This window comes from Myotis nattereri (assembly GCF_964212035.1).
Source record: "Myotis nattereri genome assembly, chromosome: 1".
Taxonomy (NCBI): domain Eukaryota; kingdom Metazoa; phylum Chordata; class Mammalia; order Chiroptera; family Vespertilionidae; genus Myotis; species Myotis nattereri.
Window position 1 is genome coordinate 48,098,004 of NC_138075.1, and position 25,142 is coordinate 48,123,145.

At 44.8% G+C, this 25,142-nt stretch overlaps 1 protein-coding gene across 1 annotated transcript in view; it reads left to right on the forward strand.

Annotated features, from left to right (window-relative positions):
* The window catches only part of HERC1 (HECT and RLD domain containing E3 ubiquitin protein ligase family member 1), a 189,617-nt gene extending 167,282 nt beyond the window's left edge, over positions 1 to 22,335 (forward strand). The window contains exons 67-78 of the mRNA XM_081094425.1: positions 18 to 140; positions 1,154 to 1,256; positions 2,216 to 2,385; positions 5,629 to 5,767; positions 7,651 to 7,820; positions 9,529 to 9,698; positions 9,978 to 10,143; positions 11,223 to 11,299; positions 12,826 to 13,078; positions 15,690 to 15,842; positions 18,493 to 18,798; positions 21,705 to 22,335. Of these exons, the coding sequence (XP_080950551.1) occupies positions 18 to 140; positions 1,154 to 1,256; positions 2,216 to 2,385; positions 5,629 to 5,767; positions 7,651 to 7,820; positions 9,529 to 9,698; positions 9,978 to 10,143; positions 11,223 to 11,299; positions 12,826 to 13,078; positions 15,690 to 15,842; positions 18,493 to 18,798; positions 21,705 to 21,890 (2,016 nt within the window). The 3' untranslated portion in view covers positions 21,891 to 22,335. The remainder of the gene's footprint in view (positions 1 to 17; positions 141 to 1,153; positions 1,257 to 2,215; positions 2,386 to 5,628; positions 5,768 to 7,650; positions 7,821 to 9,528; positions 9,699 to 9,977; positions 10,144 to 11,222; positions 11,300 to 12,825; positions 13,079 to 15,689; positions 15,843 to 18,492; positions 18,799 to 21,704) is intronic.
* The last annotated feature ends 2,807 nt before the right edge of the window (positions 22,336 to 25,142 follow it).

Below are 25,142 nucleotides of genomic sequence, written 5' to 3' on the forward strand. Positions count from 1 at the left end.
CTCTGTTATTTCTCCAGGTGGCTTGTGGCTTAAACCACACTTTGGCAGTATCAGCAGATGGCTCCATGGTGTGGGCTTTTGGAGATGGTGACTATGGAAAACTAGGTTTAGGAAATTCCACTGCAAAATCTTCACCCCAGGTCAGTTTTATTGTTAGTGTTTCAGACAACATAGTTTTTGTCTATATCGGTACCTCTTTTTAGTTGGGAGTAATTTAAATTTAGTATTTATGGTAATTCATAATGAAGTTTAGAAGCTTCTGTTGCTTATTCTTAAATGATCTACATTCTACAGCTTGATTTTAAATAAGCCATTAATAGTTAAACTGGATGTAAAAATTCTGCAAAGGTAAGTGTCTGTCTCTGTACATGGCTGAACACCATACAGACTACCTTCCATTGTAAAGAAAAAAATAGTATAAACATATCTCCATGGTGTATTATGGAGGGAACCATGAACTATCTTACAGCTGCCCTTACCAGTTTATTGTTACCACTGAATTATACAGATGCGCACCTCTGTTTAAGAAGTAATGAAAAGGAAATTTGCATAAACAAATAAATTAGAAGCTCTTGTTCACATTATAAAAAGTTTCTTGGCTCTGCAGAAGACCTCTTACATAATTCTTTTATGTGGATTGTCCTAACATTTTTAACAAGCAGCATGATTTACAAATAGTCAGTTTATATTCAACTCCAGATTCACCATCATACATAGTCTGTGACATCCAGAAAGTTAGACAGGATTCAGCTAGGGGTTCACAAAACCAGGAAGTCCCTCTCTGGGGACATTTAAGCAGTTACTGTTGCCTCTGAAAGCAGAAGTCTGCTGGGAGCAGCCCATGTCTTACAGGAGTCTTCAAAAGGCCACAGGTTTTTCATTGGTTTCTGTTATCCAGAGGAATGCTTCCACTTCACATGAGGTTCTGGGGGTTTTGCCAAAGGCCCCTGCACACTTCCTCCCCCAAATTCAGATAGTTTGCAGAACAATATGGGAAAATAACATTTAGGAGTGTGGGTTTGAGTGGAAACAGGTAATTAACTGTTAGTGTTTTTATTGGAAGATAATTCTTGAGTTTATACATGCCAGTAGGCAAATTCAAGAGTATTTTCTTTTCCTTTTTAAAGTGTGCCTTACACCTTTTATTTTGCAGAAAGTTGATGTTCTTTGTGGAATTGGAATTAAAAAGGTTGCTTGTGGAACTCAGTTTTCTGTTGCATTGACCAAAGATGGTCAAGTGTATACCTTTGGTCAAGGTAAGGCATTTTCTATGCATTGCATTGCTTGTTTTGTGTACACATATATTATAGGAACATTTGCCTTCAAGTTTTATAGAAAGGGCTCTAAATTGAGTCATTTTTTATTCTGGGTCATAAGTGGGTCTATGACCTTCATTCACTAGCTACTTTCCTGTTCCTCTCTGTGAACTTGGTCATAAAGATACTCTCCTCCCCATTGATGGCCCTCCCCCTCCTTTTTTGCTGCCTTCACTGTGCCGCCACAAACACTGCCTTGACCACCAGAGTGCCTCTGGATCCTGCCTCTCTAGTCCTTCCAGGGACTGGGGCTTCAGGTCTTATGAATTCATAGGTTCAAGGTTCAAATTTTGAGGGGCTGAAGGAACCATGTTATCAGAAGGTGTTGTGGGCTCTGTTGGCTGGAGCCTGAGAAGAAGCTGCTGCCGTAGGCAGAAGTTAGTTAATGCTTTGGAGAATACATTTTCAGTACAGTAGTAAGAGTGGAAGTTAAGTTGTAAACAGTGCCCAAGCCAGACAGGCCTAGAGGACATGGAGAAACAGGGACTGGCCTGCACTTTCTAGAAGTGTGGCAGCAAAGGTAAGGGGAGAGGTTGGCTGGAAGTTTGAGGACAAGACGTCTTTTCTTAGAATGCAAGAACTTTAGGGCCTTTGTGATTTATGTACCAATCCTCTCAAATATGGGGACACTGAAGTGCCTCTTGGTTTGAAAGAAGCTACTGATTTTAGATTTACTTTTATTTTCTATTCATAAGGAGACTGTGACATTTTGCAATGAAACAGTTTCAAACTTTTTATGCACTTAGAATCCAGTATACCTTACCAGAATAGCAGCTTTGGCCCCAATGAGTTAAATATTTCATTGACATTTCACCATAAAAATTAAATGATTCCTTAGAAAAACATAAAAGGACTCTGATGTGCCATTCATAAACTTCCTCCTTGCTGTTTTTTCTCAGATCGCTTGATAGGCTTGCCAGAGGGTCGTGCTCGCAATCACAATCGGCCACAGCAAGTCCCTGTCCTGGCAGGAGTAGTCATCGAAGACGTGGCAGTTGGAGCTGAGCACACACTTGCTTTGACATCAACAGGAGATATATATGCCTGGGGGAGTAATTCAGAAGGACAGGTACATATTTATCTTGCTTGCTGCCCTCATATTCTAGAGAACTGAACATCCTTCAGTTGGGTAAGAGATAAGCTAAGAACCTCATAATGTCTACCACAGTGCCTCAAGGACATCCTCTGCCACAGGACTGATTGCTTTGTGAGTCCAGTTATCCATCTCTCTCTCTCTCTCTCTCTCTCTCTCTCTCTCTCTCTCTCTCTCTCGATCGTGGCCAAGTACTATACCAGGAGTGGGCAAACTTTTTGACTCGAGGGCCACAATGGGTTCTTAAACTGGACCGGAGTGCCGGAACAAAAGCATGGATGGAGTGTTTGTGTGAACTAATATAAATTCAAAGTAAACATCATTACATAAAAGGGTATGGTCTTTTTTTTTTTTTTTTTTTTTAGTTTTATTCATTTCAAACGAGCCGGATCCCGCCCGCGAGCCGTAGTTTGCCCACGGCTGTACTATACCATGGTGGGGTTTTTTGGTGTGTGCGTGTGTGTGTGTATTTTAAAATATGTTTTTATTGATTTGAGAGAGAGAGAGGAAGGAGAGAGAGGGGGAGGGAAATACTGATGAGAGAGAACCATCAATTGGCTGCCTCCTGTGTGCTCCCTACTGTGGGTCAAGTCTGAAACCCAGGTATGTGTCCTGACCTGGAATTGAACTGGTGACTGTGGGGCGCGGTTACGGTGTTTTGGCCAGGTTCAAGCCTCGGACTAACGAAAGGGCCGGGTCCTCTCATTGCCACGTGCAAGTCCCAGCTGGAGGGCAGGTGCTGGGGTCCAACCCCAGCAGGTCCAGGGGTCCCCAAAGGTGTGGACGGAGTTGGCGAAGAAGGAATGACACGGAGACAGCGTTCAGTTGATCAGCAGCCTAGCCAGGATCTCCAGCCAAGTTCTGTCTAGGATCTTCAGCCAAGTTCTGGTTTTTATTGTCTTAATTACATCTGTATTTATACCAGTTGATTTTAATCCTATCAATTTCTATTCCAAAGGTTAGGGCGTTTCTTATCTCCATTCCAGGGAGTAAAGATTATGTAGCTTAAGTGTGATTGTTCATAGTTAAAGTGATTAACTACCCCCCTGGCTCTTAGTTAAGGGGTTTTATCCCTCCCTATCTTCAAGGAAAAATCCCTACCTGGGGAAACAACCTTTCTCGGAGAGGTGACCTTGGTTAAAACACATAGCGCCAAGAAGGTGAACAAACATATTAAGAACAGTATGCCATATACGCCAGGTCCCTTGAAACATGCTGTGCAGGTGTTTCTTCCCTGCAGTGACTGTGTCAAGCAGCAAGGATGGACCGGCTTCCAGCAGGCAGGGCCCCCCCAGCACAATTATAGCCAACGGCTGTGGTTGTAAGGTTGAACCTATGGTCCAAACATGTAGCCTCACGTGCCTTGTGCTAGCGTTCAGGTGCATGTAGTTGAGTAGGGTTGGAGCTCACGAGAATGCTGTAAACAACGTGATCACGCCCCTGCTTTGCCTCGTGACATATGCTATAAAATAAAGACACGGCTTGTGGGCGCTGTTGTTGTCTCCTCATCAGGGAGGCAGCGTCCCACCGAGACCCAGCTATTATTCTCTTGTCTGTCTTTTCCTTAATCCTTTCACCCCGCCCCCCCCCCCCCCCACTCAGTTTACCTTTGGCCGAAACAGGTGACCTCTTGGTGCATGGGACAATGCTCAACCAACTGAGTCACACCAGCCAGGGCTATCCCATGGTTTTAAAAAAATCACAGCAAAAAGATTAAGGGGATTTACTGAGTATATGTATGTGTTTACACACATTGATAGGTGCCTGGCACATAGTAAGCAGCACTTTGTAAGTATTTGGTACTGTCATCATCATTTCTACTACAATAATATGTGAGGTTAGGTACTAGGAACATCAGCTGATGGAAAGAAAGAAACAACAATACTTTTATATTTTATAATATAACGTTGTGCAAAGAACAGTTGTGTTTGTGCAGGAGGTCTTGTCACCCCCATTATACAGAGGAATGAACTAAGCCTCTAAGACAGCGGTTCTCAACCTGTGGGTCGTGACCCACAGGGGTCGCCTAAGACCATTGGAAAACGCATATATAATTACATATTGTTTTTGTGGTTAATCACTATGCTTTAATTACGTTCAATTTGTAACAATGAAAATACATCCTGCATATCAGATATTTACATTACAATTCATAACAGTAGCAAAATTACAGTTATGAAGTAGCAGCGAAAATAATTTTATGGTTGGGGGTCACCACAACATGAGGAACTGTATTAAAGGGTCGTAGCATTAGGAAGGTTGAAAACCAGTGCTCTAACACACCCTATATATGGAAGAGGGAGGGACTTTGGTGGGAGATGTCTGAGATGCCTGCTACTGCAGAGCCACATCCCCTTCCTCTGTAAATCCTCTCTGGGTTTGGCTGCCACTAGAGTAGGTACTCAGGTGCCCTCAAGTTCAAGGTCCAGTATTACCCATTTTGGCCCTGTTGTCTCCTTACCAGATCAGGAAGCTGCTCATCATCATGGTTGCATATTGTCTTAATGAAGGAAAATTGACGTTGAGGACACTTTTGGCAGGTCCCTGACAGGACCTTGACATGATCCTGTCTAATGATGTTGTGGTGCTTAGCTGCTGACACACTGAGTGTTTTGGGTTCTTTTTTAATATGTTTTTGTTGACTTGAGAGAGACCCTAAGAACAGAGATCTGGAAGAAAGAGGGAAACATTGATGAGAGAAAACCATCAGTTGGCTGCCTCCTGCCTGCTCCCTACTGGGGATCAAGCCCGAAACCCAGGTGTGTGTCCCGACCTGGAATTGAACTGGAGAACAGAGGAGACCCTGAGAACAGTCAGAGCCTAAGAACAGAGATATGGAGGAGAGAATCTGCTTCTGTAACTATGTTAAAAATCAAGAAATAAATGTGTTTTAAGTAAAAGCTCTAAAGATCACTGTTACCTTTTAAACTTTCTAAGAATTCATTTCCTCGCCAGAAGTGGAATCCAAGGATGTGTTCAGTCATTAAGACTCTGCTAGATTGGGAATGGCTTTGTTGTATCTTGGTTTTTAGGAGACAGTCTGAGCTCTGAGGACCATTCTGATAGAGAAAATCAGAATTAATTTCTTTATTTTGATGCTGTGGCTTGGTACAGATATTAACCTATTTAGACCTGCTACCTCTAAGACAGATTTCATCATCTTGGCGTCCTCTCTTCCTCTTTCTAATTGAATCTCTGTGTATTTGTAATGTACCCCAGCTTGGCCTAGGCCACACCAACCACGTTCGAGAACCGACCCTGGTTACAGTTTTGCAAGGGAAAAATGTTCGGCAGATCTCAGCTGGCCGCTGCCATAGTGCTGCATGGACAGCGCCGCCTGTCCCACCAAGAGCACCAGGTGAGGGATGAAAATATCCATGCGCCTGCAGCTTCTCTTTCAGCAGTACCCAGCTGCACTCTCTGCTTGCCAGTTTCAAACTGCATCCAGACATTGTTCTGAAACCATCAAACCCTCCCCCACAAACCAAAGCACTTTTTGTGCTACCAGCACTGTAAGTACTTTCACAGCAATAAGTTATTCTGCAACTTCCTTATGAAGCAGTCCCTCTCTGTACCCCCAAAAGAAAGCATATCACTTAAGCAAGCAAAAATAGTTTTAGAGCAGCAACTAAGTGTGTTTTTATATATTAAAAAATGATAAATTGTAGCTAAGGCCTATTGTTGCCATGTTACTCCAGCATGTAGCAGGACTGATGGGGCTGTTTTTGTCTTTTTGTTGTTTTGTTTTTAATTTATTATGACATCCTTATAGATCTACAAAAATACATTAAAGTAATACAATGCATATTTGTGTACTTAATATCCAACTGTGTAGTCTCCCAATTAGACCCATCTTCCATTCCCCACAAATGTAACTATTACTGTAAGTGTGACATTTATCACTATTATGCATTTCTTTGTATCTGTACTATTTCTTTCCCAGGTCTTCAAGCCCTCTCTTTTTACCACCCTCTGTTGTCTAAGGCACTAGAATTTCTCTGAAGTGAACTTGTGCCTGAGAACTCAGCATTCTCTTCCTTTTTTGCTAACATCTCTACTTAGCCACAGGTCCATAGGAAAGACTCCCCATGGATATTTTTTCTCTTAGATAAACCCTAAGAGAACAAGGCAGTACTACCAAGTAGGTTCCAAACAAGCAGGAGGCGGTTTCTGATTAACAGGATCCAGAATGAGCAGTACTGCCCATCCACTGACAGTTTTAGGTACTTTGGGGCTTCTGATTCTTCCAGAGGGATTTCCCTCCCACTTCAGGACAGAGGCTACACGTGTGGTGGTTTAAAGTTCAGACTCTGGAACCACACTGCCTGGGTTGAATCCTGACTCTTCCATTTATGAGCTGAGTGACCTTGAGACTCGATTTTCTTGTTTATAAAATGAGGGTCATAATAGCGCCTATTATAAAGAGCTATAGGAGTAAATGAACCAGTTCCTGGCTCTTAGAATAGTGCCAGACACATAAAAATACTCAACAAATGTTAGCTTTTATTAATAGTAGTAAAATACCTCTAGGAATTGAGCTGTACAAATCTTTATTTACAGGAAACTCAAATGAGTTGAATGTCTTGTTTCTACTTCTCTGTGCATTTTTATTAGAGGGTAACCATAGATACAGTCCTGGTAGTCTTTGCTTCTACAAAGCTCTTATTCTTTTTTATGAGTCATGCACCTATATCTTTCTTTCTGTCATGGTCACTTTCTGTCAGATCCCTAGTAAGTGTGGGAGGTGGCTCTGCTAAATTGCCCATTTTCATTTTCCAGAACTTCTTGCCTGGTCTTGGCCCACACCTAATGTTATTATGAATACAACATTTATTGAGTATGAAAGGAAGAATTTGGGTTTTGTTTTTAATTACTTATGAAATTCTTATAGATCTAAAAAAATATATAAAGAAAAATAAAATGCATATTTGTGACTGAACTGTTTCAGGTCCCATAATTCAATGGGAAACTAAATTAAAGGAGAAATAAAACAAGTGTCCATAATGATAAATAAAAAAGATGTTTTATAAACCCATACAAGTTCATCATAAATTAAGATTAATTGATGGATAGAGAAATTGATAAATATGTGATATAACAAATATAGCAAAATATTAATTATAGAATTTAAGTGGTAGGAATGAATGTTTATACACTTTCTGTGTGTTTGAAATTTTTCAAAATACTGAAAATGCAGGCAATGCATTTTCCTTTATAAGTGTTCATTTGCTTTCTGAGCAGGTGTGTCAGTCCCTCTGCAGCTGGGCCTGCCCGATGCAGTGCCCCCCCAGTATGGGGCACTGAGGGAGGTGAGCATTCACACCGCGAGGGCCAGGCTCCGGCTGCTTTACCACTTCTCGGACCTCATGTACTCGTCTTGGAGGTTACTGAACCTCAGCCCCAACAACCAGGTAACATGCTGGCTTGGGAACAGCACCCATGATGTGCTCGCTGTGCCCGGGCCTTTCTCTCAGCCTTTGGAAAGTTCTTTCATGGCTAATACTTTTTACTCTTAGCACCAGAGAGATGTAGAAAAGGCAACAATTCTGTTTCCATTTGATTGTTGGCTTAGTGACAGACCAGATATTGGTAATAATACTAGACACAAAGTGGTTTCCTGTTTGTTTTGATTTATGTAAACCTCAAGGAAGAATGAATGGTTAAGCATATATTTTCTATAAAGTTTTTATATGATTTTAAAATTTAAGCACACAAAGCTATTAATACCAATTATGGCTGTTACATAAATGCATCCACTACATTTAGGAGACTTTTTGCTCTTACAAATGTGTATTCTGGGCCCTATGGAATGGGAGCGGGGGAAATAAAGTAAATTAGGATGATTTAACTATATTTATGGAATAGTCTAGAAATATAGAAGAAAAGCAAGCTGGCTATATTTGTTTGTTTAATGTATAGGCATACTAAAATGTATATCTTAATATATAAAAAGCCAGGGGCTGCCATGACCGAAACAACTGAATGGGTGACTGAACAGCAGGCTGCGTGGGGCAACCAGGCTGGCGGGGGGGGTGGGGGGGGGGGCGGAGTTGGGTGAGGGATGACCAAACAACCAAACAGCAGGCTGCGTGGGGTGACCGGGCTGGCAGGGGGTGGGGGCAGTTGGGGGCAACCAGGCCAGCAGGGAGGCAGTTAGGGGCAACCAGGCTGGCAGGGGGGGCAGTGAAGGGTAACCAGGCCGCCAAGGGGGGCAGTTTGGGGTGACCAGCCAGCAAGGGGGGCAGTGAGGGGCAACCAGGCCAGCAGGGGGCGGGCAGTTGGGGGTGACCATGCTGGGGGGGTGGGCAGTTGGGGGAGACCATGCCAGAAGGTGGGGCAATGAGAGGCAACCAGGCCAGCAGAGGGGGGCAGTTAGGGGCAACTAGGCTGGCAGAGGGGGGCAATTAGGGGCAAGCAGGCCAGCGGGGGGGGGCCAGTTAGGGGCGACCAGGCAGGCAGGCAGGTGAGCGGTTAGGAGCCAGCAGTCCAGGATTTTGAGAGGGATGTCTGGCAGTTGGACATCCCCCAAGGGGGTCCCAGATTGGAGAGGGTGCAGGCTGGGCTGAGGGGAACCGCCCCTCCCCCCCCCCCCCGCATGAATTTCGTGCACCGGGCCTCTAGTCATTTTATAAAACTGTTCATCAAAAATCTTTTGGGGAGCCAGTCATGGGGCAGATGAGAGATTTGACAAATCATTGTTAGAAGTAAATAATCAGCCAGGATATAGATAGAATATTGTGTGCACTAAACAAAGTGTCAACAACTGTTTATAATTAGTGTGGAAATGTTTAATGATATAAAGTTAGGTGAGAAAAGCAGTGGAAAATCATATAAACAGCATGATCTCAACAATGTAAAAAATGTATGTCTACATAACATGGAAGAAATAGATCAACGTGTTAATGGTACCATCTCCATATGGTAGGATCACAGATGATTTTATTTGTTTCTACATGTGTGTGTCCTTTTCCAACTTTTTTAAAAAAATATTTTATCAGAAAAAATTTTTTAAGTGATTAATAGTTGCTCATTAAAAAAACTATATTCTAAAAATGACAAGTGTTACTTCTTTTAAGCCTTAGAGTATACCATTTCTGATAAGCTTACTTTCTGTTACAGAACAGTACATCTCATTATAATGCTGGAACGTGGGGCATTGTACAGGGACAGCTTCGGCCTTTGTTAGCCCCAAGAGTCTACACCCTCCCCATGGTGCGCTCCATAGGAAAAACCATGGTTCAAGGCAAAAACTATGGACCTCAAATTACAGTAAAGAGGATATCAACCAGGTTAGCATATGTGTGTATGTTTCACTAACTAGTTAGCATTTTTTTAGATGAACATTACTAACTAATCTCTGTGAGTCTTAGCTTCCTCATTGTTAACTAGGATAATAGCAGTGCTTACATTAGTACCCAATGTGGCTATCGTGGGCCTAGCGCAGTGTTTGACTGTTGTTAAACTGGCCTGTTCATTCACGGATGGGAAGATATCTTCAAGTGACCTTTGTGGTGATATGCAAAGTTGGTGAGAGTTGTATTTTATTCTGTTTTCCCTTTCTTTTAAAGAGGACGAAAGTGTAAGCCCATCTTTGTCCAAATAGCAAGACAAGTAGTTAAACTGAATGCATCAGACCTTCGTCTGCCCTCCAGAGCATGGAAGGTTAAGCTTGTTGGAGAAGGGGCTGATGATGCTGGAGGAGTGTTTGATGACACAATCACAGAGATGTGCCAGGTATATTCATTCAGTGTCCCCTGCTGAGCTGTCCACTCAAGTATTGGCCATTCTATTGTTTCCCGTGTTTACCCTGTCAGCCATCCTATATAAAAGGGCAATATGCAAATTGACCCTAATGGCGGAACAACCAGTCACTATGATGCGCACTGACCACCAAGGGGCAGACGCTCAACGCAGGATCTGCCCCCTGGTGGTCACTGCGCTCCCATGGCGGGAGCTCCGCTCAGCCACAAGCCGGGCTGACGGCTGCGAGCTCAGCAGCGGTGGTGGGAGCCTCTACCGCCTCCTCAGCAGTACTAAGGATGTCTGACTGCCATCAAATTGGATATCTCCTGCGGGTTCCCAGGCTGCCAGAGGGATGTCTGACTGCCAGCTTAGGCCTGATCCCCTAGAGAGCGGGCCTAGGCCGGCAGGTGGACATATTCCAAGTGGTCCCAGACTGTGAGAGGGCACAGGCCAGGCTGATGGCCCCCCTCCCCAGTGCATGAATTTTCATGCACTGTGCCTCTAGTGTTTTTATAAATGTAGCAACGATGCATTTGTGAACCTTACATAAAGTCATGCTATTAATGGTTGTATAGGTAAATTATAGTAAGGGTTTGTGAAATGCTTTATGAAGATACCTTATTGAATAAATGTCAGTGCTTAGCCATCTCCCATTGATTCACCATTTGTTGTGCTATACTACTGGCAGGGAAAACAATAGTAACACATATTTATATTTATACTTATATTTATATTTATAATGTAAAAGACAAATCCAGGATAACTCACATGCTCTGACTTATTCTGGTGCTTTTAGAACTGCCAGGTGAAGTAGAAAAGCAAGTGTGAAGTGTTTGGATGACTTCTTATTTAAGATCTACAGTGGCAGCTTTGCTTCCAGATCAGCTCTGACCCTTTCAGCTTTGCGTGGTATTAGGATTTTCCTGATAAATCAATCATAGAGAGTTGGCTGGTTGTCACATAGCATTATAAAGTTCTCAAATATTCTCTTTTCAGTATGATACTTACTACAGTTCATTCTCTTGATGTATTTTATTTTCACTTCTCAAAAATTTTTCTTTCTTCTACAGGAACTTGAAACTGGTATTGTTGACCTTCTTATACCCTCTCCCAATGCTACTGCAGAAGTGGGTTACAATAGGGACAGGTAAGACAATCAGCAAGTGTTTATGGAATGTCAATAATAATAATAACAACAACAACAACAACAGCAGCAGCTCACATTTATGGAGTGCTTACTGTGTGCCAGGCACTGCTATAAGTGCCTTACGTGTATTATCCCACCAAATCCTCATTATAAACCTACGGACTTGCAACTACTAATATTCTCTGTTCACAGATAAGAAAACTGAGGCACTTTTATCATGACTTGGTATTTAATATGGGACTAACTCTGATAATATAGAAGGGTAGAGGAAACTCAGACTTGATTATGAAACCTGACATCTTGTGTGTTCATGAAGGCCAATATGTACTTTCTTCAAGGAATTTTCTGCATCAAAGTTTATTTAAAAGCTTTGAACTGGTGCAGCCACTGTGGAAAACAGTATGGAGTTTCCTCAAAAAATTAAAAAGGGAACTCCCATTTGACCCAGTGATCCCACTTCTAGGAATATATCCCAGGAAATCAGAAACACCAATCAGAAAGGATATATGCACCCCTATGTTCATAGCAGCACAATTTACAATAGCTAAGATTTGGAAACAGCCTAAGTGCCCATCAGCAGATGAGTGGATTAGAAAACTATGGTACATCTACACAATGGAATACTACGCTGCAGAAAAAAGAAGGAACTCTTACCATTTGCACAATGGAATACTACGCTGCAGTAAAAAAGAAGGAACTCTTACCATTTGCAACAACTTTCCAGGATGGACCTGGAGAGTATCATGCTAAGCAAAATAAGCCAGTCGGAGAAAGATAAATATCGAATGATCTCACTCATTTGTGAGTGAGCATATATATAATGAACAACATAAACTGATGAACAAAAATAGAGCCGGGGGGGTGGGGAATATTCTAGAATATAATAGCAATCCTATTTGCAGATTTTGAATATTTCCTACAACTTTTGTGATATCATAATGTTAGTACAGTTTTATACTTAAAATCATTTTATTCTTGAAGCATTAATATTTATTGCATGTAATATTATATGTAAGATCATTTTTCTTAAACAATTGGTGTTTATTGCATGTAACATATTTAAAATCGTTTTTCGTGAGAAAAAAAAAGCTTTGATATGCTATCAAGTCACAGCACTTAGTATTTGCAATTGTATATTATCCCTGTATTTGCCAAATTTTGAATTTTGGATCTTTTGTCATACACTTATACATGATAAATGAAATGATTTTAGGAAATAGAGATTCCTGAAGTAGATAGCTTAAGGGTTTATAGACCATTTACTTGCCCTTTTATGGTTCTTCAAAAAACAATTCAAAATGTGGTCGCTGTGCTATTCAGAATAGTAGCTACAGGCTACATGTAACTGTTGAGCACTTGAAATGTGGTTAGAGTGGCTGAATAACTGAACTTTAAATTTTATTTAATTAATTTAAATGGCCACATGTTGGGCAGCACAGGTCTAGACTAATGTTATAGCTGTTGGGTAACTTATTCTAATAAAATTGAGGACAACTCTGTTTGAAATATTTTCTTTACTTCTGCAGGTTCCTTTTTAACCCTTCTGCCTGTCTTGATGAACATTTAATGCAATTTAAGTTCTTGGGAATTTTAATGGGGGTTGCCATTCGCACAAAGAAGCCTCTGGACCTGCACTTGGCCCCTCTGGTATGGAAGCAGCTGTGCTGTGTCCCCCTTGCCCTGGAGGACCTGGAGGAGGTGGACCTGCTGTATGTGCAGACCCTCCACAGCATCCTTCACCTTGAAGACAGTGGGATCACTGAGGAGAGTTTCCATGAGGTAACTGTAGCCAGTCCATTATTCTGCTAGTGTGTAGTAGAATATATATATACTAGAGGCCCAGTGCACGAATTCATGCATGGGTGGGGTCCGGCCAGCTCGGCCCCAATCAGGACGGATCAGGGCTGGGCCTGTCAGGAGGAGGAGATGGTGGGAGGTTGGCGGGCTGGCTGGCCGGCCCTGATCAGGGCCAATCAGGGCTGGGCTGGTTGGGGAAGGGGCTATGGACGATTGACCGATGGGTCCCATCCCCGATTGGGGTTGGGGACTGACCCGGCCATGGGGAGGGGCTGTGGGTGGTGGGCTGGCTGGCCCCACCCTTGAATGGGGTGGGGGGTGCCAGTCGGGAGCCAGCGGCCTGGTGGAGGGGCCATGGGTGGTTGGCCAGCTGGCCCTGCCCCTGATTGGGTGGGGGAGCCGATCTGGGGTGTGGCCAGGCAGGGGGAGGGGTTGCAGGAGGTCAAAGGGCTGGCCCCGCCCCCTATTGGGGTGGGGAGGTGATCAGGGATGGGGCTGGGTAGGGGGAGGGGCTGCGGGTCGATCAGGGTGGTGGTGGCCCATCGGGGGCTTGGACAGCCAGGGGGAAGGGCTGCAGGAGGTTTGCTGGCCAGCCCTGCCCCCTATTGGAGTAGGGGGTGCGATCAGGGGTGGGGTGGCCAGGGGGAGGGGCTGCAGGAGGTTGGCCACCAAACCCCACTCCCTATCGGGGTGGGGGGTTGCAGTCCGGCAGGCTGGCCGTGGAGAGGGGCTGCGGGCCTAACGTGGTGGGGTGGGCTGGGCTGGCTGGGGGGAAGGGAGGGGACATTTGGCTGGCAGCTGGCTCTTGATCAGGGTGGGAGGATGCAATCAGGGGCAGGCCCGCAGCGGGGAGGGGCCACAAGGTTGGCAAAAAGGTCCCACCCTCTGATTGGGCGGTTCACTGGCCATAGTGGGCGTCATAGCGACCAGTCATTAAGGTCATTATGGCCATTATGGTCGCTAGCTTTCTCTCTCTCTCTCTCTCTCTCTCTCTATATATATATATATATATATATATATGTGTGTGTGTATATATATATATATATATGTGTATATATATATATATATGTGTGTGTGTATATATATATATATATATATATATATATATATATATAGATGTTTAAGTCAGATATTGTTTCATACTTGCTGTCTAGCTGGCCCACGCATGTCCCATTGCTGCCCTTAGCAGTTCAACCCCAGCAATTTATTTATTTATTTGTTTGTTGTTAATCCTCACTCGAGGATATTTTTTCCACTGATTTCTAGAGAGAGTAGAAGGGATGGAGGGAGTGAGAGAGAAGAAGAGAGAGAGAAAGAGAGAGAAGAGAGACATCGATGTGAAGGAGACACATTGATTGGTTGCCTCCTGCATGGGCCCCTACTGGGCTAGGGGATCACTGGACCAAGAATAGAACCCACAACCCTTTGGTGTGTGGGTGGACACACTAACCACTTTGCCATGCCAGCCCCTGTTCAACCACAGCGATTTAAATAGCTTCTAACAGAGCTGGCTCCAGCACCCAGCTTCTGCTCCTTCCCCTTTAATCACTCCTGTGCATGTTAGAGTGAAGGACCCAAAGAACCAAGGTGGAGAGGGAGGCCTGGGGCAAACACAGTTCATCCAACTTTGTTTAGGGGAGTAAGATTCGGCCTCATTCTTTTTTTTTTTTTTTTTTTTAACATATTTTCTTGATTTCAGAGAGAGGAAGGGAGAGAAACATCAGTGATGAGCAGAATCATTGATTGGCTGCTTCCTGCATGCCCCCTACTGGGGATCTCACCCACAATCTGGGCATGTGCACTGACTGGGAATCGAACCTGACCTGCCAGTTCATGGGTTGACACTCAACCACTGAGCCACACCCAGCTGGGCCAGCCTCAATCTTTATTTATTTATTTATTTATTCAATTTTATTTTTCTCTCTCAATCTTAATTATAGCCAGATGACGCAGCATTCCCTGCTGATCAAGTAGCCTGACCAGCTATCTTGATTGCCTTGTTTTTATCCTTAAAAATATTGATGATGCCCGGCTGGTATGGCTCAGTGGTTGAGTGTTGACCCATGAACCAGGATCATTGTTCCATTCCTGGTCAGGGCACATGCTTGGGTTGCGGGCTCAATCCCCAGGAGGGGGCATGTAGGAGGCAGCCAATCGATGATTCTCTTCATTGATGTTTCTATCCCTCCCTCTCTCTTCCTCTCTCTGAAAACCAATAAAAACAGCCCTAGCCAGTTTGGCTCAGTGGATAGAGTGTTGGCCCACAGACAGAAGGATCCCGGATTCCATTCCGGTCAAGGGCACATAGCACAGTTGCAGGTTCCTCCCCGGCCTGGGCCCTAGTCGGGGCTCATGCAGGAGCAACTAATCGATGTGTTTCTCTCACATTGATATTTCTCTGTCTTTCCCTCTCTCCTCCACTCTCTTTAAAAATCAATGGAAAAATATCCCTGGGCGAGGATTAAAAAAAAAATCAATTAAAACATTTTTTAAAAGTATATTGATGATGTTACTGTTTTGCTATACTTGTGTAACATACTTTTTGTTGTCATTTCTACCATGTAGTTAAAAGTCTTTTTTCTTCTATTCTTAGATGATTCCTCTTGATTCTTTTGTTGGTCAGAGTGCTGATGGCAAAATGGTTCCCATTATCCCTGGTGGAAATAGTATCCCACTCACATTTTCCAATAGGAAGGAATATGTGGAGAGGGCCATTGAATATCGACTTCATGAGATGGACCGACAGGTGAGATGAAACATTTTGGGAGGTGCAGGTGAATATTTGCCTTTGTCTCCCAACAGGAGCTGAATAAGTTTTACTGAATTTTGGCATATGAATTTACTGTGTTGATTCATTTGTATCTATATTTCAGCCCCTATTCAGAGACCTTTCAGGCCATATCTCTGGGTCTCCTATCTCCTTACTCAAGGCCTTTTTGGGGGCAGCTCTGAATTCATCACTGGTTGGATTGAGGCCAAGCTCTGACACAGGCCTTCATACCCTGCATTCCTCCTCCTCCTCATGTCTTACTGCTCTCCAACCCAATGTCCCCACTCCAGTTTGGTCATCAGGGTCCATATAAAGAAGCCCTGAACCACGGATCTTGCAATCCCACATGAGTGCCTCTTCCTCTCTCCTGCTACAGTCCTTCAAGTCCCAGCTAAGAGTGTGTCTCCTCTACAGACCAGCTTTCCTACAGGTCCATTACCTGTAGAGGTCTTTTTTGTTGCTTAGAAATTCCTCAAGATGTCACATGCTCTGTATTGTCTAAGAATTAGGCTGCAGAGTTTTGGTCTTGTTTCTTAAATTAGCTTGTAAGACATTAAATAAAAAATGTATTCTTTCCGTCTATATCCTATATATTCTTGTTTTATGTCGACATAATAAGCATTTAATAAATGATGGGAGTATGATCATAGAAATTAATATTGTGTCCAAAAATGATTTTTTTGGTTATCCAATTTTTAATAGCCACTTCAGTAATACTTTATTTGCAAAACATATTGAGGTCTTATTGAGAGCTGGACTCAGGCTCTGAGGCTTCGTAGTAATTTAAAATACATATATTCTGTACCCTTAACTCCTGGTTCCTTCTTTGATTCTGACTTTGGGCCAATTCCTATCAAAACACTAAATCCCTTAGTTGAAAGAGGGTGGGTTTGGTCAGCAATACTATTTACACAGCCTGGGCTTAGGATTTGTCTATAGTTCTTGACTATTTTTAACCCTCGAAGAGTGAATAACTGGCTAAAAATGTATTGATCACCTCCTGCATGCCACGCATGGTTTGGGCACCTTCATGTATAGTTTTTCCCATAGTTACTCTGTGAGATAAGGATTACTACTACCATTTCACAGATGAAGACACTGAGTCCAGAGACATGCAGTGATGTGCCCAAGGCATAACCAGGATCCCAAGCCAGGTTTAACTTCGGGATCCAGGCTCTTCTGCTGCCCTTCCTCTGAGGATTGCATTGACCCTCCACTTTCTGTCAGTGGTGCTCTGCTCTGCCTGGCTTTGTTCCTTTCTCATAAGAAGCCCTTCTTCCTCTTTTGCTTCCTCTTGTCGCTTAGAACCCAGTGTTGCTCCCATAGCTGCCCCCAGTTATCCCCTGCCCAAGCAGCCAGCCCATACTGTAGCCTCAGTTTTTCAGACAGCTTTTGATTTATATTCTACCAGGCATGACATCTTGTTTTGGGAAGACTTTGTCTGACGTATTTTATTCATTTTTAATTTATTTTATTGTTGATATTATTACAGATGTCCCCTTTTTTTCACCATTGACCCCCCTCAACCCCACTCCCACCCCAGGCCTTAACCACACTATTGTCTCTGTCCATGGATTATACGTATATGCATATAAATTCTTTGGTTAATCTCTCAGCTGAGGTAATTTAATATCAGTAGAGACTGCCAATCCTGTTTCTTAGTCCCAGGCATGACAACTCTATATCAATCATACCTCCAGGGGCTTCCTCAAGGTATGGCCCTGTGGAGGTTCTTGGGTTTTGTTTGGGTTTGTTCTTTTTATGTTAGATAGTTTTGAGTTGGCCAAGAGTGAAGGTGTATTTATGAAACAAACCTTGAAGAGTGGTGAGTCTGTTTGTATGGGATGCACTACTTGCAACCTTAGAGGAGTTCTAAACAGACTGTGTGGGCAGCCCCAGCAGCTCCCCCTCGGCATTCTCAGAGAACAGGCAGTATAAACTCCCATCACACAGACTTTCTTGTAGTTACTCAATTAAAATTCTCATCATAATTATGTGAGCAGCAGTATGTGCCTCACTTTTCAGGTGAGAAAATTACAGTAAAAGAAGTGGTAGAGCTGGGATTTGGAACTTGAGTTTCCTAATTAAATTCTCTGTCCTTTCTACTGCCCTCTTACAAAGAATTTGCAGTTTTACTTTCTTCTTTGTACTTTTCTGTCTTATTTTTTAACAATGAACACAAATATTTTTTACCAAGAAATGACTGTTTTCAAAAGAAAAACGTAAGTTACAGAAACAGTGGAAGCTAGACACATCCTCTAAGAGCTTCTTACTGTGCCGGGGATTCAGACTATCCCACACAGCACAGTTTCACAGCTTGTGGCCACATGTATGGCAGTGTGAATGAGTGGGCTTGGCATTGGGGAGGGCCAGCAGACTGGGATTGTGTGGGGAAGGGGAGGTGGGCTCCTAAATTGAACTTGAACTAGGACCAGAGGAGCATCTGAGTCTCATAAGCAGGGAGAAGCTCTAACAAAGGGTCCGAGGGAAGGAGGGTGGGCTGAGCACGTGGGCAATGGTTGCTGGAGTTCTGAAGGGTAACTGGAAGGTCTGGGGAGTGGCTGGGCCGGTGGAAGGTGCCCACTCTGTGCTCACATATTGAATGAACACCCTCTTCTGGGGGCAGGTGGCTGCAGTCCGAGAAGGGATGTCCTGGATTATCCCCGTGCCACTGCTGTCCCTCCTCACAGCGAAGCAGCTGGAGCAGATGGTGTGTGGGATGCCAGAGATCTCGGTAGAAGTGCTGAAGAAAGTGGTGCGGTACCGGGAGGTAGATGAGCAGCATCAGCTGGTGCAGTGGTTCTGGCACACGCTGGAGGAGTTCTCCAATGAGGAGCGGGTGCTGTTCATGAGGTTTGTGTCTGGAAGATCTCGACTACCAGCCAACACTGCTGACATTTCTCAGAGATTTCAAATCATGAAGGTTGATAGGGTAAGTAAGCTATATTTTCCTCCTTGGTAATGTCTGTCCTTATTGCATGTTAAGAAAACCAAACTGTGACCCTCAAGTAGGCCTGCCAATTCAGGCTTAATGCTTGGAATTTCCTAATTTAAAAAAAAATTTAAGCAGAAAAACTTGTTCAGAAAAATCACATAACCTCAGTTAAAAAAGTCCAAAATGGATGTAGAAAGTGCACTATAACCAACAACCTTCCATAAACCCCAGTCTCTTCCTGAGTGAAAGCTAGGCTTGGAGGATGGGTCATTATGCTGCCTTTGTCTCTTATTTCCTACCCCCTTTTCTTTGTGTGACTTACCACTGGAACATGGTCCTGTTGTTTCATGAAGACGCTAACCATTAGCTGGTGCACGTGCTCTAGAAGGAACTTGAAGACGTGGGGAGCAGCGGTAACGTGCTCTGCGACTACTTGTGTGATGTGCCTCGTGGAGCAGGCAGTGCAGCGTCTCTGGGGCCTGATGAAAGGCCCCAGCTGCAGAGCCCGAGCCCAGCTGCCGTTTTGACAGATGGCCTAGGAATAAAAGGGCTTAGAGTCTTGAATGCACACTGCTGCCAGAGTCATCTTTCTCAAGCACCCATCTGACCATGTCCCTCCTCCCTTCAGACCACTCAGGGGCCCCTGCATTGACTCCAGGACAAATGCTGACCCCCTTTGCCGCCTTAAACACCTCCAGTCTGGCCTCTGCCCCACTTTGTGATATAACCTCTTGACACTTACTATGTTCTGGCTATAATGGACTGCCGGCCTTTCTTCCCAGCAGACTGTGCTATTTTTAAACTTCCATGCCTTTGTACGCTATTCCCTAGCTTTAGCAAGTTCTCTTTTACACACTTTTCCATCTATGCTTAGCAGGCACTTATTTATCCTTTAAGCCTAACAACAATGTCATCTCCTCCAGGAAGCCCTCCTGGATGCTTTCCTGAGGGCAGACTTAGATCCCCTTCTTTCCACCTCCTGAACACCTGGTATATCCCTCAAACCCAGCATTAAGTTAGAAGTGGCTATGTTCCCTCTATCCCTGCTCCCTCCTCCTGCCCCAAGCTGGGCAGTCCTCCAAACAGGGTCCATGGTGTTTATTCTGGAAACAGTAAGGAAAGTTCGGCCTCTTCACACAAGGGCCCTTCCTGCCAGTTTCAGCAGGTTTCAGTATCTGCCTTTCTGGTGTTTTTCAAGTAACTACTCCTGGAAGTTGCTGTAGCCAAAGCCATCCCTCCCCCACTGCCTCCTGAGGCTGCCCGCCTGGGCTCCCCTCCTGGGCTAGGCTTGTTGGAGAGGCCATGCACAGGAAGGGCTATGAAAGAGCCTTTCCATAAATTTTCTACATGACTTGCCAGAAACTATAAGTTGTAAATCTGTTTTGTTGCTTCAGAAAGAGGTGGGGAGGAGGAACTGGTTTATTTCTATTCAGCTCTGGAAAAACCCCTTGCCTTATATCTATCCAGGGCTACCCCTGCCATCCCTGGAGTTAATCTGCCACTAATCCCCTGCCTGGTGGGGGAGGGAGGAGAGGGCGGGGTGTCAGCCTTAGAAAACTGACCACTGCTGGTCTCTCCTTTGTGACTGACTCTTAGACCATTTCTCCAGTTTCCAAGTCCGAGCCACCTGCTAACATTCCCTCCAGTGTCTTTGCCACTTCGGGTTTTTCTGCATTCAAGCTTCCTATGTCCTCACTGGCTTTGGCACAGTTAGGCTTCTGGGCCCTCCCCCTCCCACCTCTTCGAAATGCACTCACCTGGTGTGGGGTGTCGGTCTCAGAGAGGGAGAGGATGCTGGTTTCAAGAGGGAGTAGGCAGGTTCTTTTTTTAAAACTAAAACAACACATAAAATCAATGTAATATTGTTAAAATTATTACAAACAGTTTGAAAATGGTTGTGTTTGCAGGGAGAGACAGGGAACATGTATAATCCTCTCTCTAGTCATAGCCACTCTCACCTTACACCTTTGTGTAATTCCTCCCAGTCCTTGCCTCAAGCATACACATTTTTTATGTAAAATTTTGTATTTTGCTTTTTTCCGCTTAACAGTCTAACCCAGCCATGGGCAAACTACGGCCCGCGGGCTGGATCCGGCTAGTTTGAAATGAATAAAACTAAAAAAAAAAAAGACCGTACCCTTTTATGTAATGATGTTTACTTTGAATTTATATTAGTTCACACAAACACTCCATCCATGCTTTTGTTCCTCCGGTCCAGTTTAAGAACCCATTGTGGCCCTCGAGTCAAAAAGTTTGCCCACCCCTGGAACCCCAGCACTTTTCTGTTTTGCTGCAAGTCATCAAAATTATCATTTTAAATGGCTCTATCCCTGTCAGTGAAATGGATGCACTGGGACTTAGTTACCTTCTCCTTTCTCACTTGAGCTGTGTGCTGGTGGCCATGGCGGGTGAAGCAGGCAGAGTGCACGCTGCAAGGACATGGAGGGAAGCAGAAGCGTGATGGGTTCCTGGCAATTGTTCCTTCCATTTCACCAGCTCTGTTGGGGTCCTGAAGCAGCTTCACATTTGTACCCTCTTGGTGAAAGGGAAGGAACTCTATTGCACCCTTATTCTATGGCAGGCACTGTATGAAGCATGTTCGCTCACATCATCCTGCCAGTCAGGGCTTGCTCTCACTGTACACACGAAGGTATTGAAAGAGTGAGAAGAGGAAGGGAAGCATCTTCGCCAAAAGTCTTGATGGCTATGGACACCAGAGCCCACGCTCTTTCCACCGTGGCCAGTCTACTCCCCCCGAGTTGGCCACTCAGGCATGCCCGTGCAGCCCATCTTGAAGGCAGGGAGAAGTGCTTTCCCGACTTTGGGTGGTGGTAATGGGCAGCCCCTCTCCCCCCATGGCACCCTGATGCTGCACTCATGGCTCTGGGTCTCTCTCTCCACAGCCTTATGATAGTCTGCCTACCTCACAGACCTGCTTCTTCCAGCTGAGGCTGCCCCCCTACTCCAGCCAGCTGGTCATGGCTGAGCGCCTGCGCTACGCCATCAACAACTGCCGCTCCATCGACATGGACAACTACATGCTCTCGCGAAACGTGGACAACACTGAGGGCTCCGACACTGACTACTGACGGCTGGGGGTGCCGTGCTGCCGCCCCCTCTTTTCTCAGTAATGCTCACTTCCAGTTTCATGTTGATATACATAGAAGTTTTAGGAACATAAACCAATATTACAAACAGTGGCCACATTTAGTTACTCTAAATGTAACAAAGAAATTAGATGTTTTTATTTTTCTGTGATTGTACAAAACAAAGACAAAGTGCTCTCAGTCAGGTTTTTCCCTCCATATTTTGGTCACTTTTGATAAGTTTGCATGGAACCATTTTGGTGCATTTTTAGTTGGGAATGGTACATTTTTGTAAACCCACCCAGTGAACATGAGATTGTACATTGTGTATAATTGTTCATTAGAAAGGACAGTTTTACATGAATATTCATATATTTATTTTGTTTTAATTTGAATTGCCTGTGCAGGGTTCCTTATGCAGAGAAATAAAGCCAGTCAGGAAACAGGATGTGGGCTGCTTTTGTTACCAGCATGGAGCTTCTGACTGAGAGAAAGCGAGCTTTCAGGCTACTCTCTCCCTCTGATGGCTTTTGACCACCAGAGAGATTCCTTCCCACTGAGAGTGGGCTTTGCGTGGAGATGGCATAGCAGAGAGGCCAGGCCGCATGGGCACAGACCCAGGGGCTGGGAAGGCCCTGCCGTCATTTGCTCGGTCATGTTGGGTCTCTCACTCTGTGCTCACTCCAGAGGCCTTGCTTTAGCCACTCAGCCCATCTTCTCAGCACCACCCTTCCTCCTCCGTAGCTGGCTTACAGTGTAACATGCTAAAAAGAGCCTTTCCTGAAGCCCTGGGATATGCCTCGTACGGCATGCAGCTGTACCAGGCAAGGAGAAAATTAACCGAAGTAATACGGTTCTGGGCCTGCCTGTGGAGAACAAGCTGATGGGATGAAAGAGCCGGGCAGTTTACATAACGTGCATGCTGCGGGGCGAGTGACCGGGTGAATGAGTGAGTAAACGTGTGAACTAATACGAGAACTGATGAGTGGCTTTCATGTTCTCCAGTGATGGATGGTGGGGAGTGGTACAGGGGCTGGGGAAGAGGTGACTTCAGGCACTCTTGGTGCTTGATCCCAGCGCTGGAGGACCCTGGGCATGTGCTTGTGTGTGGAGGAATGTCAGGGTGAGCATGTGGTTCTAGGGGAAAGGCCATCCTAGAACCCAGAAGACTGGCTGTTGGGAGTGGGAAAGGAAGAGGACAAGACTTTTGGGTGGCTTTCTCTGTCATCTACAGCAAGTTCAAGCCAGAAGCTGCTTCGAGTGTACTTCGAGACTGACGCCCGCTCCAGGGTGCCAGACAGCCGTGCAGGCAGTTGTTTTCCACAAGGAAATAGGTGTGTATTGCAGAGAGAAATTGGAAGAAGAAAATGGTTTTGTTGTCTAAGATAATGTGGTGCATGGATCTTCCCCACTGAGACTGTCTAATAATATTTAGAATAATGACATCTTATTTTATTGAAAAGAGGCTTCAACCAGAACAGGGTCTCTGAGAGAGATCACAGGTTTGGGGAACCTGGGGTTTCTGGGCAAAGACAAGCTTTTACTACTCGACCTGCGAGCTCAGTCAGCAGCAGTGGTGAAGGGCTCTGAGCTAGAAGCACTCGGGGTCACGAGGCACTGCCCAGGCCCCTGGACCAGGAGGTTGCGTTAGGGAAGGGAGCCCTCTGTGTGCTGCTCAGATCCTGGGCTACTAGCGACGGGCCTTCAGCTTCTGTGCTGGTTCCTAGTGACAAGGGCTCTTCTTGCTGGGCTGGGCTGGCTGAGGGTGTGCTGAGCTGAAGGATACATCTGCTGCATCGAAGACTATTTTAAATCAAAGTAATACTTTGGCCTTGTGAGGCTCTGACCTCTGCCGTCAGTTTGCTCTGGACTGAAGGGCAGAGGCACCCCCGGCAGGCTAACGCTCATGGTTCCAGGTCCTGTTGTTACCGGACAGGGCCTGGGCCAGGAGAGGGTCTGCCTCAGGCCGGCCTATAGTATGTGGGTTCTTGACTTTGTGCAGGAAAGATTTTGCAAGACAAGTCCAAGTTTCTTAAAGCTGGGGACAGTAACACAAAGGCAGCACTCAGGGTAGAAGAAGCACCAGGGGAGAGCCTAGGTCAGGGGTGGGCAAACTTTTTGACTCGAGGGCCACAATGGGTTCTTAAACTGGACCGGAGGGCCGGAACAAAAGCATGGATGGAGTGTTTGTGTGAACTAATATAAATTCAAAGTAAACATCATTACATAAAAGGGTATGGTCTTTTTTTTTTTTTTTAGTTTTATTCATTTCAAACGGGCCGCATCCGGCGGGCCGTAGTTTGCCCACAGCTGGCCTAGGTGGTGCTCTGCTTTGGCTCTCTAGAAACGTAGGAAAGAAGTGAGCCACGGTGGGGCTGCCATGAGCTCACTGGGAAGTCAGAGAAAAGGGGGCATTGGAGACAGGTTCTGGGGGTGAGCCCTGGACAAGCTGCCATTGCTCACTGTTCCCCTGGCTGCATGCCTCATGGGGACCCTTAGAGGTTAGGAGGAAGTAAAAAGTTCATGTCCGAGAAGGGGCATGAGCATACAGTAGAGGGAGCCCACACTAGGTCTTTGTTATTGAGGGTTTTTATCTTTTCTGTGGGCGAGGATTTTAGGGGAGGATTTCAGCAGAATATTCATCAGCTTTCCAGATGTGTCTTTAATATACTGATGCACCAAAATGAGCATATAGGGGAGTTTGGGATTATTCTTTGGTCTGCTTTACTGTTTTACTTTTATCTTGGGTATGCCTGGCTCTAATTGGATTTTTATTTGTTCCCCTGACTTCATCTGTCCGTGGATTTGCCTGGCACAGATGGCACTAATTGGGTCTCTGTTCTCTATCTCCCCAACCAGAGTGATTTAAGCCGTGCATTCTCTGGTTAGGGAGGAGAGGTATAAACTATTTGCTCTCGAGTGCCCTTGGTTGGGGGGAGTAAGGTCTTGCAGTGTACCAGGTGGCTGGAAGTGGTTCAGATTGTTTGGCCTTGTTTAATTTTTTTGTCTGTTTCCCCATCCCATTTGCCAGGAATTTTCCTAGTGTGTTACTGTCCTGCCTCACTGACTGTCAGGTCTAATAGACAGCTTCTCAGAAGGCCTGACCCTACGAGGAAAATCTGCACAGATGCCTTAGTTTGTAATATGCCGTTTCTTTGCTGGGGAGCCTGTCACTGTTCTTCATTCTCTCGACTTTGGAAGCCCTGAGAGAGGGAGGTGTGAGTCCCTGAGCTGAGGAGCTGAAATGCCAGATAC